The following is a 14,816-nucleotide window of genomic DNA, read 5'->3' on the forward strand; positions in this document are numbered from 1 at the left end:
TCTTACATAGTATCTCTAATAGTTAGAGGAGGAGAAAAGGTTTGCTTTATTCAATTAAATTAACCAGATTCCAGATTCCATTTTCGATTGAATAATAAAATAGAAACTTTATTACATTTTGCAGATCTTTTAAAATATGAAAAATGAGGGGCAAGAAGTTTTAAAAACCAGTTTTACAGATGTACATGCTAACATAACATTCTACAATTCCATGCTGCATCTGTATAAAATACATTATACAAAAGACTTATTAATTTGCATACATAAAAAGAAATAAAGCATCAGATTTCTATGATCTGACCGTGCAATATGCACATACTTGGAAGAAAAATACTGATTTCCTGAGCAACTTTGTAATTCAAAATAAGAATGATTCCCATCATAATGTACCATTTAAATACAGACTCCTAAAAACTACATCTTTACTCTGTAACACTGACTGGATCTTTGTTTTACGATATTTCTAAAACTCTAACTGTATCCTTCATATTCCCAAGTAGGTAATTTTTGTAGTAGATACTTTAAAAAGAACTAATGACTAAATAGTGGTTCATTTAAAGAACTCTTCAGGCCACTGAACAAGTAAGTAGAGTCCAGAAAAAGATAAGCTTTAAAAAACAAAAAGTCTTTGGAGAAATTAACATTACTGTCTTCTAATTCTTAACGTGGCCACCAGACTCTATAACTGATCTTAATATATCTTTTGGGGACATGAATCCTATAATTTTCTAGAAATACGATGGCAAAAAATATTTAATTTAAATGGCATCCATTAGTTTGAAACAATCTTAACCATTTGTACCCAGACTTTAAGAAAGAATCTGCCCTTTTTAAAAATAGGTTTTTCTTCACTTGCAACTCCAACTTTTTAAGTGAACCAAATGCAGTGATTCACAGTTCCGTTACTTTTACATCTGCATGTATGTGTGTGTGTGTGTGTGTGTGTGTGTGAGTGTGTGTGTGTGTGTGTGTATATCTTCTAATGTAAAGCCTCAAAGTAAATTCAAATAAGGGTTTCAACACAAAAGCCACAATATCAAATAACTTTTCTTGTTTTATTAAGTTTTACAAAGTAATCTGCATTTGTTACAAATTTTGATGTATTAGTACTTTTTAAAAGCTAAAATTATTCTAAATCTATTAAATGCTTAGGAAATTTTTCTTTTAAAATGACACTTAAGGATTAGAATCTAGAATTCTATATATATAACACAGAATTCTATATATGTTATACATATATATAGAATTATATATAATTCAAATTATATTCAATTAAGTAAAAAAATATATTGGGTTGGCCAAAAAGTTCCCTCTGTTTTTTCTGTAAAATGTTATGGAAAAATCCGAAAAAACTTTTTGGCCAGCCCAATGTAATTCAAATATATGGACAAAGGAAACTAACTGCCTGTGTCATAAGGATATGTTATACTGCCTTCAAGGAATAGGACACTGCAAGACAGAAAAGGTTTTTAATCAAGTACATGGTATACCTCATTACTTTTTAAAAAGTTACTTATTTTATAAATCAGACTTCTCTATCACAATTTCAAAGTACCGCTAGCAGAAAGGAATCCCTGACTCCGTAATTTCATCAATTTGATGTAAACAAAGTTCTTCAAAGGACATCTAGCCCATTCTACCCTAAAATAATCTGTATTTTCTTTCTTGAAACTTGATTTTCAGCAGGCTTAATAAATACAATGTAAACTGACCAAGTTAACACTGAGCATAAATTAGAAAGATCATACTTTTCTCAAGATGCCCAAAGCACATTAAAACAATTTTTTAAATCTTAAACTAATAGAGTTAACTCAAAAAATCAATTTGCTACAAACTTCCATATTAACACTTTTTGGTAATTGTCTAAGGCCCTCTAATATATGCAAGGGCTTTAATGTTTGACATCTTTGTCCTGTCTTTCTATGATACACTGCTCCTAAAAGTACATTAAACCTCATTAAGCGTATATATTTATTCACCCCACTTTGTATCAAGACTGAAGTTTGAAATATAAAATGACTGGTCAAAAAGCTGAAACATTAAAAGTTAGGAAATAATGCCCAGAAAATTAGGTGGTATAATATATCTTAAGGTACATACTTTATTATACACAAACAGGCAAGAGAGACTCCATCAAATGAATCATTTTGATAGCATTTTAAAAACACATACTTTTAAAAACTAAATGATGGAATCAGTACGCAAATGCTTATTTAGCCAGACTCTGATCCACAACAGATCTTAAAAGTGGCACTCTTTTGACCAATCCATATACACCTTTGGCCTCTCTTCCCCAATTTGATGCTCTAGTTCAGGGAAAAAAGACCTAAGTTGAACATTTTCTCTTTGAAAAACAGAGGTTAAGGGATCAATATACAAAACAATTTGTCTGTTTTTGCTAATGCAAAAGGTCTCTTTACCCTTGCTTTTCTGCAACAGACCTCAGAGACAGACAACGAAAATGTTACGATCCCATTAACTTGTGGCTGACAGTGAAGGTGGAGACAAATTTATACAGCCTATGTTACGAATCCTATCGGACCATCTGAAATAATGCTTAATTTTAATTCTAAAAATTATACTAGTTTACATAAAGTATTAAGGCATTAAATGTAATTAAGGCATGTTATTACATGTAACACAGCAACTTATCACAGTATGTAAGGAAATATTTCCTAATTAATACTAATCTGTACATGTATAACACTTTTCATCAAAGAACAACAAAAGTGCTTTCAAACATCAGAGGCAAATATAATCACTTAAAACACAGAAGCAGAGGCAGCATTCTTTCAGAGACAAAGATAACTTTTAGGCCCTGACATAATCCAGTGTTCTAGTGACCAAATGGCAACTTCCCAACAGTTAACACATTAATTTGGGGGCTTAAAAATAATAATATATCTCAGCTTCTATTACAGACATTATACATTTCTTTCCCCTTTCTGTTCTACTTATGTTTTCATAGCGTATATACTAAATGTGGGGTTTTTTTTAAGTTTCAAAATGAAATTTTAAGTAAGTCCTATCAAATAATTTTAGAATCAAACTTTTCTGCAACTAAATATTTTGATGGTTAGTAATAAATTTTCTTCAGTTGCAGACATCTGATGCTATCATTATTCTGCATAATGAATTTACTATTAATAGACTCAAACCAAAAACAATTGCTTAAAAAATAAAATTTGAACATAACCAGTCTTGAATAAGAAAAAAATGCATTTTCCAGGAACTTCCGAGACACATATTTAAATTCATTTCTGCTTTAAACATTGATAAAACAGATATACAGATGTACTGCTTTCAGAATCAACAACTAGCAACTGTAGGGATTTTATACTCAATCCATTTGTAAATGGCTCCAAAAAACAAACAAAAAAAAGGTGAAAAACAAAGCATCTTCAATCCCCCTAAATTCTGCCTTTGAAGTGGTTATTTAATATAACTGATTCACCCACCAAATTCCAGATACATATGTGATCGCTAACACTGTAACTGAACTAACTGCTATGTCTTGTGTCGAGCAGCAGGTAACTGAGAATATTGACTATAAAGCTTATGGTCATCTTGTGGGACAAAGGGTATTCCTTTAGTTGGAGCAATTTCATTTTCCATTTCTCTCTGCTGTGATGGGGGTGTGACTCCTGAATGCAAATGTGAAGAATCCACTGTTGAATGGTGACTAACATCCACTTTAGCTAAAATTTCATAATACAGCAAATAAAATACTGGCGTTATTATGCCTACTATCAACATTATCACTACAGCTGTCCACCACCCTATTCCCCAGTCTGCTCCATAATAAGGATCCTTACGTTGAATGTTTTTGTTTTCAGGTTCAAAACGTACTTGTTGTGCTGTCAAGGCAGATACCACCTCATTAAGGTTCTCTCTTTTGGTGTCTGTACATTTTACTATTTGTTCTATGTCTCGGTCTACTTCTTTTAAAAAGCTACCAGCTGACTCACTGGAAGAAAGAAAATCATTAGCTGACAAAACTTCCTGTTGTTCTGAAAGGTACTGAACAGATGAAGGACGTGAAGTCTGTCTTCCTTTTGGAGGATAAAGTGTTTCAGTCAATGAACTAAACTTTTTTACTGGAATTTTGATAGACCTAAGGGCAAAAAAGTCTTGATCACTGATGAGATTGTTAACCCTCTTGATATCTGCTACCTGTAAAGAAAAAAAAAGCAAAATTCAACTAAATTCTAAATCAAAATAGAAGTAGTAATATTCATTCATCCCAGTTACTTTTGGAGGGAAAAAAAATTGAGCTTAATTATTAGAAGTAGTAAGTTATCACATCCAGAGAGGATTTTATATTATTTGTGGATAACAGTTCTATACCATTCTTGATCTACCAGTCTTAAGAAATCACCAATTACATTCTATAATCACCCACATATTATCAATATTAACACTAATCCTAGCTGTTTAAGTAGATTCTAGGATCTTTTGGTATTTCTCTTTCTATATCATGCGCAAATATCATACTTCTGCTGCTTGTAAACAATTTGTGAAGGAAGGATTACAGATACTTATGTTCCTTCTTCTAATGTGGTGATTAGAGTATAGGCAAATGTCAACTTACCCAACTAAAAGTACCATATTTTATCAAAACCAAGATGCAATCCACTCTAAGATGTGCCATTATTTTATGTATCATTAAGGTAAAAAAAAACCCCACCAAATATTGAAGACGCCACCATTCTAACTTCAAAGATGTTAAAATGTATAAAAACATACACCTTAGAATTGATAAAATATGATAATTTGTCTCCTTCATTTGTCCCCTGAAGCCATTTTTCCCCAAACCTCTGGTGTAAATGCATTATTCAACTATCCCCCAGATCAGCCATTTTTATAAGCTTTCCTTATATATTTTATATAGTCCTCAACCTGTCTACATGTTCTCTCCACCTGCCATTGTAAGGGGAGCAGGAGAGTGTTTCTCAAGTTACCAATTACTATGCCAGGCTCTCCAACTGCCTTTAAGTTATTAATCCACCATTTCCATCAATGCTGTAAACCAAGCACTGATCATTTATCACCTGATTGATATCAGAGAGGTAAAGTGAGTCTAGGATAAAACTTAGATTTCTGGCTTGGCCAACTCGATGGATAATGATGTCACTCACTGAGATTATGGAACACTGTAGAGGGATAAAAGAGAATGAACGCAGATTTCACACATGTTGACTTTGAGGTGCTTGAAATGTGCCAAGTGGAAGATATCCAAAGGCAGTTATAAATGTATGCCTGAAATTCAGAAGATTGATCTCAGCTAGAGATATAGATTTGTGGATTACCAGCAAAAATGGTAATTGAAGTCACAAGAGTAGATTCACTAGAAAAAGTCTAGGAGAAAAAGGTAACATAGGAAAGATCCCTGAGGAATGCCAACATTTGAGGGGTATGCTGAGTTCAGAGAAATCCACAAAGGAGATTAAGAAACAGTGCCCAGGAAAGCACTATATGATGGTGGTTAAAAGCACAGACTATCTGGGTTTGAAGCATGGTCCTGACACTTTCTAGCTGTATGATTTGGGGCAAGTTGTTTAACCTGTCTGCAAATCAGTTTCACATATGTAAAATGACACTAATAATACTACCTACCACATAGGATTACTGTGAAGATTAATGTATTAAAATGTCCAAAGAACATCTACAGTAGTGACACACAGTATGTTATGTAAATGTTAGCTGTTATTAAATTTTAATAGTAGGAAAGTCAGAAACCTGCAGAATCCAGGTTGTCAGACAGGGTTTTTAAGAGGTAGTAGTGACCTGGATTAACTGCATATTACTGATGAAGAATGAGAGTTCTTATTGGAAAAATCAATTCCTTTGAAGTGTATGTGTGGGAGGAAAAGGGAGAGAGGACTGAACAGTAACTTGGAGATGAGAGTGTAATGTTAAAGGGTGCTGTCATTTTACTACCTTGAGACTCTTTTAAGGCAAATGAAGATTCACTGACAAACCCCAAAGCCTGATCCTATTCTCTTTAAATGCTCTTTTGCCTGGTATTGTATATTCTGACTAATAACTACTCAATAATCTTTCTGAACCAGGTTTCCAAGGTTTAGCATCTACCTAGGTTATTTCTCTAAATATCCCTATAATATTTTCTCTGTTATGCTAACTTCCTTGGTTACATTTAGGATTCCAAATGTAACCTTGAGCTTTTTGTTCCTCTTATCACTGTTTTATAACAGGCATGTTTTTAATAATTCCTAAGGCTGAATATTTATAAGTGGAATATAGCACTAATTACCATATTTTTAAATGATAAATCCTTTTGTAAGGTTAATCTTTTTTTTGCTAGTTGAGCTCTGTCAAAAGGGAGCACTGCTTAACTCCCTATCTCTGCTGTATCAATTTTCCCATTATTGTGGCCAATGCCATCTTTTCCCTAACGTTCAGCTGCCTTTCATCACTCTTCATTCTAATTAAGGAAACAGCAGATACACCCTGTGATTTCCCCCCCAATACATTTTCTATTGGCTTCTTCTCTTCTTTACTATAAATATTTTAGCCTAAGCCCGAATCATATTCATTGGATCATCTTCCAGTAACTTCTTTCTTGGATTCCCTCTAATTCACCAGCAGGTTCCCACCCCCCACCACCCCATTCTGCAGCACTCTTGTTAAAATCTTACAATGATGTTCTCTTACTATCTATCAAACTTTCCCTCAGTTATATTAAATCACTTCATCCTAGTCTGTGTCACTCATTTCTGAAACAGCTATTAAACTTCCTCCGTTGTCCGCCTTATTTCCTCCTTGAAATCTCCACGTCACTGTCATGCCTGAAATACTTTCTCCTTCTCACTTCATTGGAAATATGATCTATTTTTAATCATTCACGTGGCACTTCAAATTTCTCTTTTTCTAAGAAAATTTTCTAGGCTCATTAAAAGAAAACTAATGTCTTTCTCTAATAAAGCTGCTGGACCACACTCTTCTCTTGGATCTTCACCTTGATATTTTCAGTCTTGCCCCTAATTTTAAAGTCTTGATTACTTTCCATTATCATCCTTCTAAAGCACATTCTATAATTTATTTCTCAGTGGTCTTATTTCTCTACAAAACACATATTAACAATTTTATTTGCATTAAAGAATGAAATCAGATATTTTCTGATTTAACAATAAATAATGTTGCCATACATGAACAAGTCACAAAAAAAAACCCAAACCCAGCTTTCTTACCTCATCAAGAAATGCATTTCAATAAAATATGTATTAAACATTTAAATTAAAATTTATAATGTTTGTTTTGATCAATTGTGAATAATTGCAATAATTATTCAGGAAAAATAACACATAGAACCTCATGGTCATCAGAGACTTTAAAATTAAATAATATATATATATAAATTTATCAATATATGTGTGTGTTTCTATTGGAAAGAACTATGACAGGTAATCAATAAAAGGTTTTCAAGATAAAAATATTTTATACTATGAAAGATTTTTGGGGGGATGAAAATATTAATCAAGGAGAAAAAAATTTTAAATATATAAAAAATTTTTAAATATAAAATTCCATGCTACTAAAAAAAGAGCTCATATATATATTTTAAATGAATAATTTTAGGTAGCAAATCCTGGTGGTATTTAGGATTCCATGCATATATTTAAAGAATATTCTAATAGTCTTATTTTTAAATATCAATATTGACAACATTCTGGAAATTAAATCCTTTATAACTACTTTAAGTCAGGATGTATTTAAGATGTTCACTTTAAAAGGTGCAAGGAGGTACACAGTATATACATTTCAAAATTCTTTTGGAAGCATGAGAATAAAAAGTTTGAAAATGAAAGATATCAACAGTTTCCATATCAATGTGTTTACATGAAAACAGATTCCATGCTATGGATACAAAATGGACATGACACAGACATTAAATGGATTTAAACAGAGTTTAATACCTAGTAAAATAAAAAATATACCTTTCATCTATAAATCCCACTTTTGAGAATCTATTTCACAGAAATAAGGTACCAGTTGTGATGATATTCACTGCACAATGCAAAACATGGAGAAAATCCTATCAATGAGTAAGAGAACAACTTAATAATTATGGTACATCCATACTATGCAACATCGTATCGCTACATAAAATAATGAGTTAGATCTATAAGGCTATGAGGGATATCCATGGTATACTAAGAAATGAAAAAGTCAAAGGCAACTTGCAGAGTAATAGGTATAATATAAACCAATTTTTAAACACAAAAATCACTATACACATATATATCTCCCCCCAAAAAACATATGGAAAGAAATACACCAACGTGTGTTATCTCAGGAAATTGGGGCAGGAAAAAACCTTTCCTTATATATTTCTACATTCCCTTACAACTTGAATAAGGAGAAAAATAAACACATTTGAGTGTTTTTCAATCTGAAAATAGAATCATGATTTAGAAATAAACAGAAATTCAAGTATTCACTTAAAAATTTAAAAAGTTAGCATCCACCAACATGATACTGATTTCTGTGAAAAGACAAAAAAGTGGGTGGGTGGGGGGAATACAAGATAAAAGGGCACAGAATTTATTTCAGTTTTGTGCTATGAACAAATAATTTATTTGGGGCTGCATTATGCAAAATCAAATTAAAACTTACCGTACAACAGTATTGAAGGGCTATTGCATTTAAAGTGTCTCCTTCCTGTATATCTTTTGTTAATACTATAATGTCATCAAGTCTATCTTTTGATGTACTTCTTCGGATTTTTTCTTTTCCTCTGGATCGAAGCTCATACACTTCAGCATCCTCCTCCAACATATCATTGTCTGTACAATTTCCAAATGCATGTACTTGACCACTTGAATGAACTCCTGGAAGAGGAAAACTACGATTCTGATGCCTCCCTGCCATAATGTCAAAATCTGGTAGGGAAAGAAGGCAGAGAAAACTTTGGAATGTAGCTGATCCATTTGACTAATTTACATGAATCTTATATTCAGGACACTTTATCTTTTGTTTTTTAAAGAATGGTTTTAGGTTCAAGTTTTATTGTTGTTGAAGTACAATGAACGTATTTGGCAATGGAGACAATGGGATGGTAGGAGGAAGTAATCCATTCTTATAGACCATATATCACAAAACATGGTGATGATTACATTTTAACAAGGGCAAATTGCTATATTCTTTTAGGTCAAAAAATTAAGTTTCCCCATTCTGAGTACGTGAAGCAAATTACAGAAATAATTTTGTATTATGTCTTAAAAACGTGTGATCATATATACAATTTACAGATCTGACAGAATCAAAGTATATGTTTTATATGTACACACACAACACTTTTATGAACCCCAAACTTTGAGTTGTTCTGCATTCTAAGTTCCATGGGATTGAACTGTCTTTTGAACCCCCTAACTACTTCCCTGGATCATGCTGATTTCAGTATTTTTATTTAGTATAGTATGTGCCTTCTATACAGGTCATAATTTTGCTCTCAACCAGGGATTTTTCTTCCCTGGCAGCTTTTCACCAAACTTACCAAAGTCCTCATGAAACTCAATTTATGGTCTATAAAGATTGTGAACAGATTATAAGTTCTACATTCATTCCTACTTCAGAAGAGGCATCTTAAGACTGACTGAGATGAGAGCTGACCTAAGTGCACTCACTGTCAACTCACCTTCATCAAGTTAATCTCCTCATTAAAAAAGAACAATAAGCGGGAGAAGCTCTCTGATGGGAAGGGCACTGGGTGCTACATGTTCCGAATGGATGACTTTGATGTGGGGATGCCACGATGCATGGCAATGCTGCCCGTGTCATCAACCACTCCTGTGAGCCCAACTGCTTCTCTCAAGTCACCCACGTGGAGGGCCAGAAGCCCATCACCATCTTCACCTACCCTGCACTGCACCCTGCATGGTGAGGAGCTCACCTATGACTACAAGTGCACCACTGACGATGCCAGCAACAAGCTGCCCTGCAACCGTGGCGCCAAGTGCTGCCGAAGCTGTGGCTACCTGTCACAGCCCCTGCTGCCAGCTTGCCCCTAGCCTGGGGACTCCCTCACCCCTCCCAAAGCATCTCACCCCACCCTCATGTTCAGGGTGGATGTGGGCATGCAGGTGGTAAGGGCCCTGCCTCCACCCTTCCAGCCCGCCCACGCAGCAATCACCCCCTTCCTGCCCTGGGGGCCCAGAACAGATACTGTACAAAGGTTTCTAAATCCCTTCTTATCTATGTTAAGAGGGTAGGATCCCAGGTGGAAACCAGATCCCTGCCCCCATAAAGTCTGTCAATGTTAAAAATGAAAAACAATACAAGAACATAAAAAACTATTACCACATTCACAGTTTTAGCTTCATATTAATTGTTCACATAAGAAAGGATAGTAGATTATCCTCAATTATTGTGAAAGATGGAGAGTAGAGAGGTCGTAAGAGGAATTTGGGGAGATAAAATACTTAAGGCTTAATGATGTGGCTCAGATATGAAGAGAAGTTAGTTAAGGATCACACCAAGACTTCTGATTTGCATCCCTGAGTAAATGGTGGTGCCATTCTCTAAGATCTGGAACACTGGAAAAAGAGCTTGGTGGGGGCGGGGGGGCTTGGTGACGCTGACTGTAAATTCCTTTAAGACAACCAAAAAGAATGTCAAGTAGTCAAGTGGTCTGTGTAGTCAAATTCAGAAAGGTCTGGGTGATATAATTTCATGACTCATCTGCACATAGGTGGAAACTGAAGCTGTGTAGATGAGATTACAGAGAGAGAGAGACAGAGACAGAGACAGAGAGAGGGAGAGAGGGAGAGAGGGAGAGAGGGAGGGAGGGAGGGAGGAAGAGAGAGAGCAGGCGCGCAGAATAAGAGGGTCCAAGACTGACCCTTGAAGAACTGCTACATTTAGTACCTAGACGAAGGAAAATCAGACTGCAAAGACGAAAAGAAGTGTTCAGAGGAGGAGGAAACCAAGAAAATGTTGTGCCATAGAAGCCAAGACTAAATGATGTATCAAAGGCAGTTGTGAATACTGTGGACAAGTACCAGGTGAAAAAGAAAAAAATCGAAAAAGACCAACTCCCAAAGTCTGAATTTGTAATATACATGACAATAGATTACATACTCTCTATGTCGGGACATACTTTAAAATTTGGGGAACTATTTCATATCACTGAATAGAACCCTTGAAAACCAGTTTCTGACTCTGCTCTGTGGCAACACTGTAATGCTTCAAAATCTCAAAGGTTTCTATTCAGATAACATAAATAACTAATAGCTATATATTAAGTCGATAATTTCACCTGTTCTCCCAAGAGCTACATTATTTATTGAACTGGAATTCCTAACTCAACAGCCACCAAACTAAAGAAAGCTACCACATTTTACATCTTAAAAGCAGTTTTAAAGTCACACCTGTTCCTTCAAGGAATTCTAACAAGTGACAACTCTAACAAGCTTAAAGATTAAACTTGTTTTAATACCATAATAAATTAAGGATGCTTTATTTTTATTCTGTTCTCAAAAAAGTTGAAAGAGTAGAGTATCTCACCTTCATCTAAAACAGATAATAATTTCCACTTATTTTACAGTCTTTCCTGTCTTTAATGTAGGGAATGTCTGTGAATCCTGTGGATTCCTAGGCAAAATTTTATACATATTTACATTTTTCTGGGGATAATATTTATTGTTTTCATATTCTCAAAAAGTTTAAAAAGTTATGAACCACTTAATATACAGCGATTTACCCATGGCTATACTGACTCAGTTATGCTGCCCTTTAGACGTTTTTCCCCTGATAATTTGGTCTTAGAACCCCAAACTGGCTTAGTACAGCTGAAATTCACTGAGCAATGCCCCAAAGCCATTTTAGACACTTATATCAACGTCTCTCCATGATATGTTGCTAAATAATATTTAAAGACTAGAACGTCATCTGTTTCACGATCTCTTCACTCCGCTTGGAATGAAACGCAGGCAGTAGAATACCACAAACTGTGTAGCCTGTTTCTGAATAATCAAGAATTGGTTGTGCCCCTAATTGACGCGAAAAGGTAGACTCTGGCCCAGGCATATAATTATCTGAGCCAAGTATATAGAGATTAGAAAGTACCCAGCATTCAAGTCATCTGGTTCAATTCTCTTCACCTGTCATAATTCTCTTAAGGCAGGGAAAAAAAAAGCACAAATACCCCCTTCAGAAAACTGAAACAAGCCTGCATGCTACATAGATGACAAGAGTAACACAATGGATACCGTGTTGAAGCACTCATCAGCTCACTTTCTGACTGAAAATGATTTCCCAAACGCCTTCGTGCTGCATAAATGCTGTTGGGTGTTACGCTTTGACATTCCTTAAGCAGAGAGCAATAAAAGGGCCACAGGTCACAATCCAGTTCAGCACTGGGACAGTATCACAGGGGCTGTACCTGCCAGGGCCAATTCAGTTTCTAAAAACTTAACTTCCCTCCTCCTCCTTTCCACACGTCTTGTTTTTTCTTTCCCTGTTACCCCCTGCGAGAATTAAATCTCAGATCTCTACCTTACACCATCACACTTGGACGATGTGGACGAGATGCTGTCAACGAATATTCAACAGAGACACGAAGTTGTAGGAGAAATGTAGTGTGTCTAGGTGGGAAATGCGCTGCTCCGGGATTGGGGCAAGTAGGAGTCCTTCCTCTGAGCCTCAGTTTCCCCGACAGTGTAACAAGGGGCTTTGGTGGAGCTGGTCTCGAAGGTCTCCCCTGCCTCGGAGTCTCTTCCACGCGGGCTGGGGTCCAAGCCCCAACCAGGTGCCTCGCCACATCTGCGGCCGCGGGGTCCGCGCCGCCTCCAGCGAGGGTGCAGCTGGGGCCCAACCCCGCCGGCCGGGACCCGGCCACCCCCGACCTCTCACCGCGATCTTTACCTGTCCCGTTAGCAGGCGGGACTCAACGAGGAGACGGCTACCAAGTCCGCCGCCGCCGCCGGGGAGGCCGTCCCGGGCCAGTTCATGGCCGAGCCTCCGTTTTTGGCTGCCCCTGTAGACCGTCACCGCCGCCGCCAACGTCTCGGCCTTTCGTGCAGTGCGCCGCCGCCACGTCCGCAAACCTGCCGTGCGTCATCGCGTCAAGTGGGCGGAGGTGGGAAGGGACCTGGAGGAGGCGGAGGCCGGGGCGCGAGGGCGAGCCTAGAACCTGGGGCCCCCCAACCACAGGCCTACGCGGGCGCGCAGACGCAGAGATTCCGCCGCAGCCCAGGAGTAGGGTCCGGTTCCAGCCCCGCCCCTGACTCCTCCCCTTCGGCCCCGCCCCTTCATCCCCAGTAAGTAATAGATCCAGGGCCAAGGCCCGGGGCTAACCCGGCGGCCCGGGCCGACCTTCCGGCTGCGCCTTTGTCCTTCGTTCGCACAGCGCTGGCAAAGGCTGGCTAGAAAACACTGAGTGGGGAGGTGCTAGCAGGGGATTTGTCGGCGGCTGTTGTGGATTTCCTCTTGCTCTGCATCTGGAGGTTTCTGTGTGATGGGGAAGGACTCCCCAAAGCATAGTATCGACATCCATGTTTTAGATTGTTCTGTGCTTCTAACTATTCCTGCTGAATCCTCTAGACTCCTGCAGAAAAGACAAAATGCTGGAGAAAAAACCCTTGGGCGGCGGGAGACAGTTGTTTCAGCCTTTGTGTTTTTAGGTGAGGAAAGTGAGCCACCTAGAGTTAGGCCCCGGGAAGTAATTGCCCTCGAGCCCTGGTTCCAGGCTTCCTATTCTCAATGAGACAAGGCTGTCTACAAGTTATAACTTATTTTGTTTTGAAAATTAACTGAAAGTCTACCAAGTCAGTTTTGGAGTCAATAAGATATTAGTTTGAAAAATGACAAATTCATGACCTCGTATATGATTCTTCTCAGAAATTTACTGAATGAGTATGATAATGTGTTTGAATTTATGTAAATGAGTGTAAAGCGTTTTAACGATGTGCCTAAAGTCTCCCAGTGTTGACGTTAGACTTTGCACTTTGACGACCGTGCTGTCTTATAACAATATACATTTTAGACCCAAACAGGCAGGGTGCAGGGTGTAGGGCACTTCTTTTCAGAATGTCTGAATATTTATGCATCATGAAACCTTTGAAGCTTTGTTTCAAATTATTCTCAAAGAGTGCGTTTTTTGTTTTCTGGGAGGTGCCTCAATAAAGGTTAGGAATTCTGCATTGCAGTATTTTTGTTTTATTTGAGGGGATAGGCACTGTGCTCCACAATCTGTAAAAAGAACTGGAGGAGAAGAAGACTTTTAAAAAAATGTTTTTTAAGTTCGTCGGAGCTGTTCTGTATGCTGTTGCCCTTGTGACACCCCTGTCTGTAACCATTTACCACTGAGACATTTTCTCATCGGTAAACAAAGGATATATTCCCTACTTGATGTGTAGGGCTCAAGCTGCTCAGCCTTCATGAATGTTAATGTGAATACAACCTTCTTTCTGCATATAGGTTACTTTTCTTATTTTAATGTCAATAGGCAGTGGAATCCATGTGAAAGCCCGAGAGATAGAATTTCAAGCACTTCTACAGGACTGCTACCTGTTTCCTTTGTATAAATACTTTCTCAATGACATGTGCATGCTCTTGAACCATTATTTATATTTGACAAAGGTGCAGTTATTGAGCTTTTTACAAAAAGACACTAATAGAATTATATCTTATTATTAGAATATACAAAGGAAGCAGTTAGCCATGAATTTTGGCCAAGTTCCAAAAAGCTGGCCAGAAGGAACAAGTACTTTGTCCTTGAGAAAAAGGATGTCCCTAGTGCTGAGCAAGGCCACAAGGATTTTCAGTTTTTTTAGATCTCATCTGACACAGTTTTT

The 14,816-nt window shown here is 37.1% G+C and overlaps 1 protein-coding gene across 2 annotated transcripts; it reads right to left on the reverse strand.

The window, feature by feature from the left end:
- Positions 1 to 1,036: 1,036 nt before the first annotated feature.
- LYSMD3 (LysM domain containing 3) lies at positions 1,037 to 13,218 on the reverse strand. 2 transcript variants are annotated; one of them, XM_022592965.3, is made up of 3 exons: positions 12,886 to 13,218; positions 8,638 to 8,903; positions 1,037 to 4,173 (listed from the first exon to the last, which is right to left on the reverse strand). In XM_022592965.3, the coding sequence occupies exons 2-3, from the start codon at positions 8,890 to 8,892 to the stop codon at positions 3,508 to 3,510; spliced, it is 921 nt and encodes a 306-aa protein (XP_022448673.1). In that variant the 5' UTR covers positions 8,893 to 8,903; positions 12,886 to 13,218; the 3' UTR covers positions 1,037 to 3,507. The 2 variants fall into 2 exon arrangements, with proteins under 2 accessions (XP_022448673.1, XP_030615483.1); XM_030759623.2 differs by lacking the exon at positions 12,886 to 13,218 and adding an exon at positions 12,517 to 12,869.
- Between the last annotated feature and the right edge of the window lie 1,598 nt (positions 13,219 to 14,816).

Source organism: Delphinapterus leucas, chromosome 3 (assembly GCF_059928025.1).
Source record: "Delphinapterus leucas isolate spDelLeu-1000000601 "Yukka" chromosome 3, BTC_Dleu_Yukka2, whole genome shotgun sequence".
NCBI classification, from domain to species: domain Eukaryota; kingdom Metazoa; phylum Chordata; class Mammalia; order Artiodactyla; family Monodontidae; genus Delphinapterus; species Delphinapterus leucas.

What these genes read in the sequence shown, in the direction of transcription:
- LYSMD3 (XM_022592965.3), bottom strand. Translation starts at nt 8,892, where the DNA reads ATGGCAGGGAGGCATCAGAATCGTAGTTTTCCTCTTCCAGGAGTTCAT. An exon ending in CCCTTCAATACTGTTGTACG is followed by an intron (nt 4,174 to 8,637) that starts GTAAGTTTTAAT and finishes TTTTCTTTACAG; the next exon opens with GTAGCAGATATCAAGAGGGT.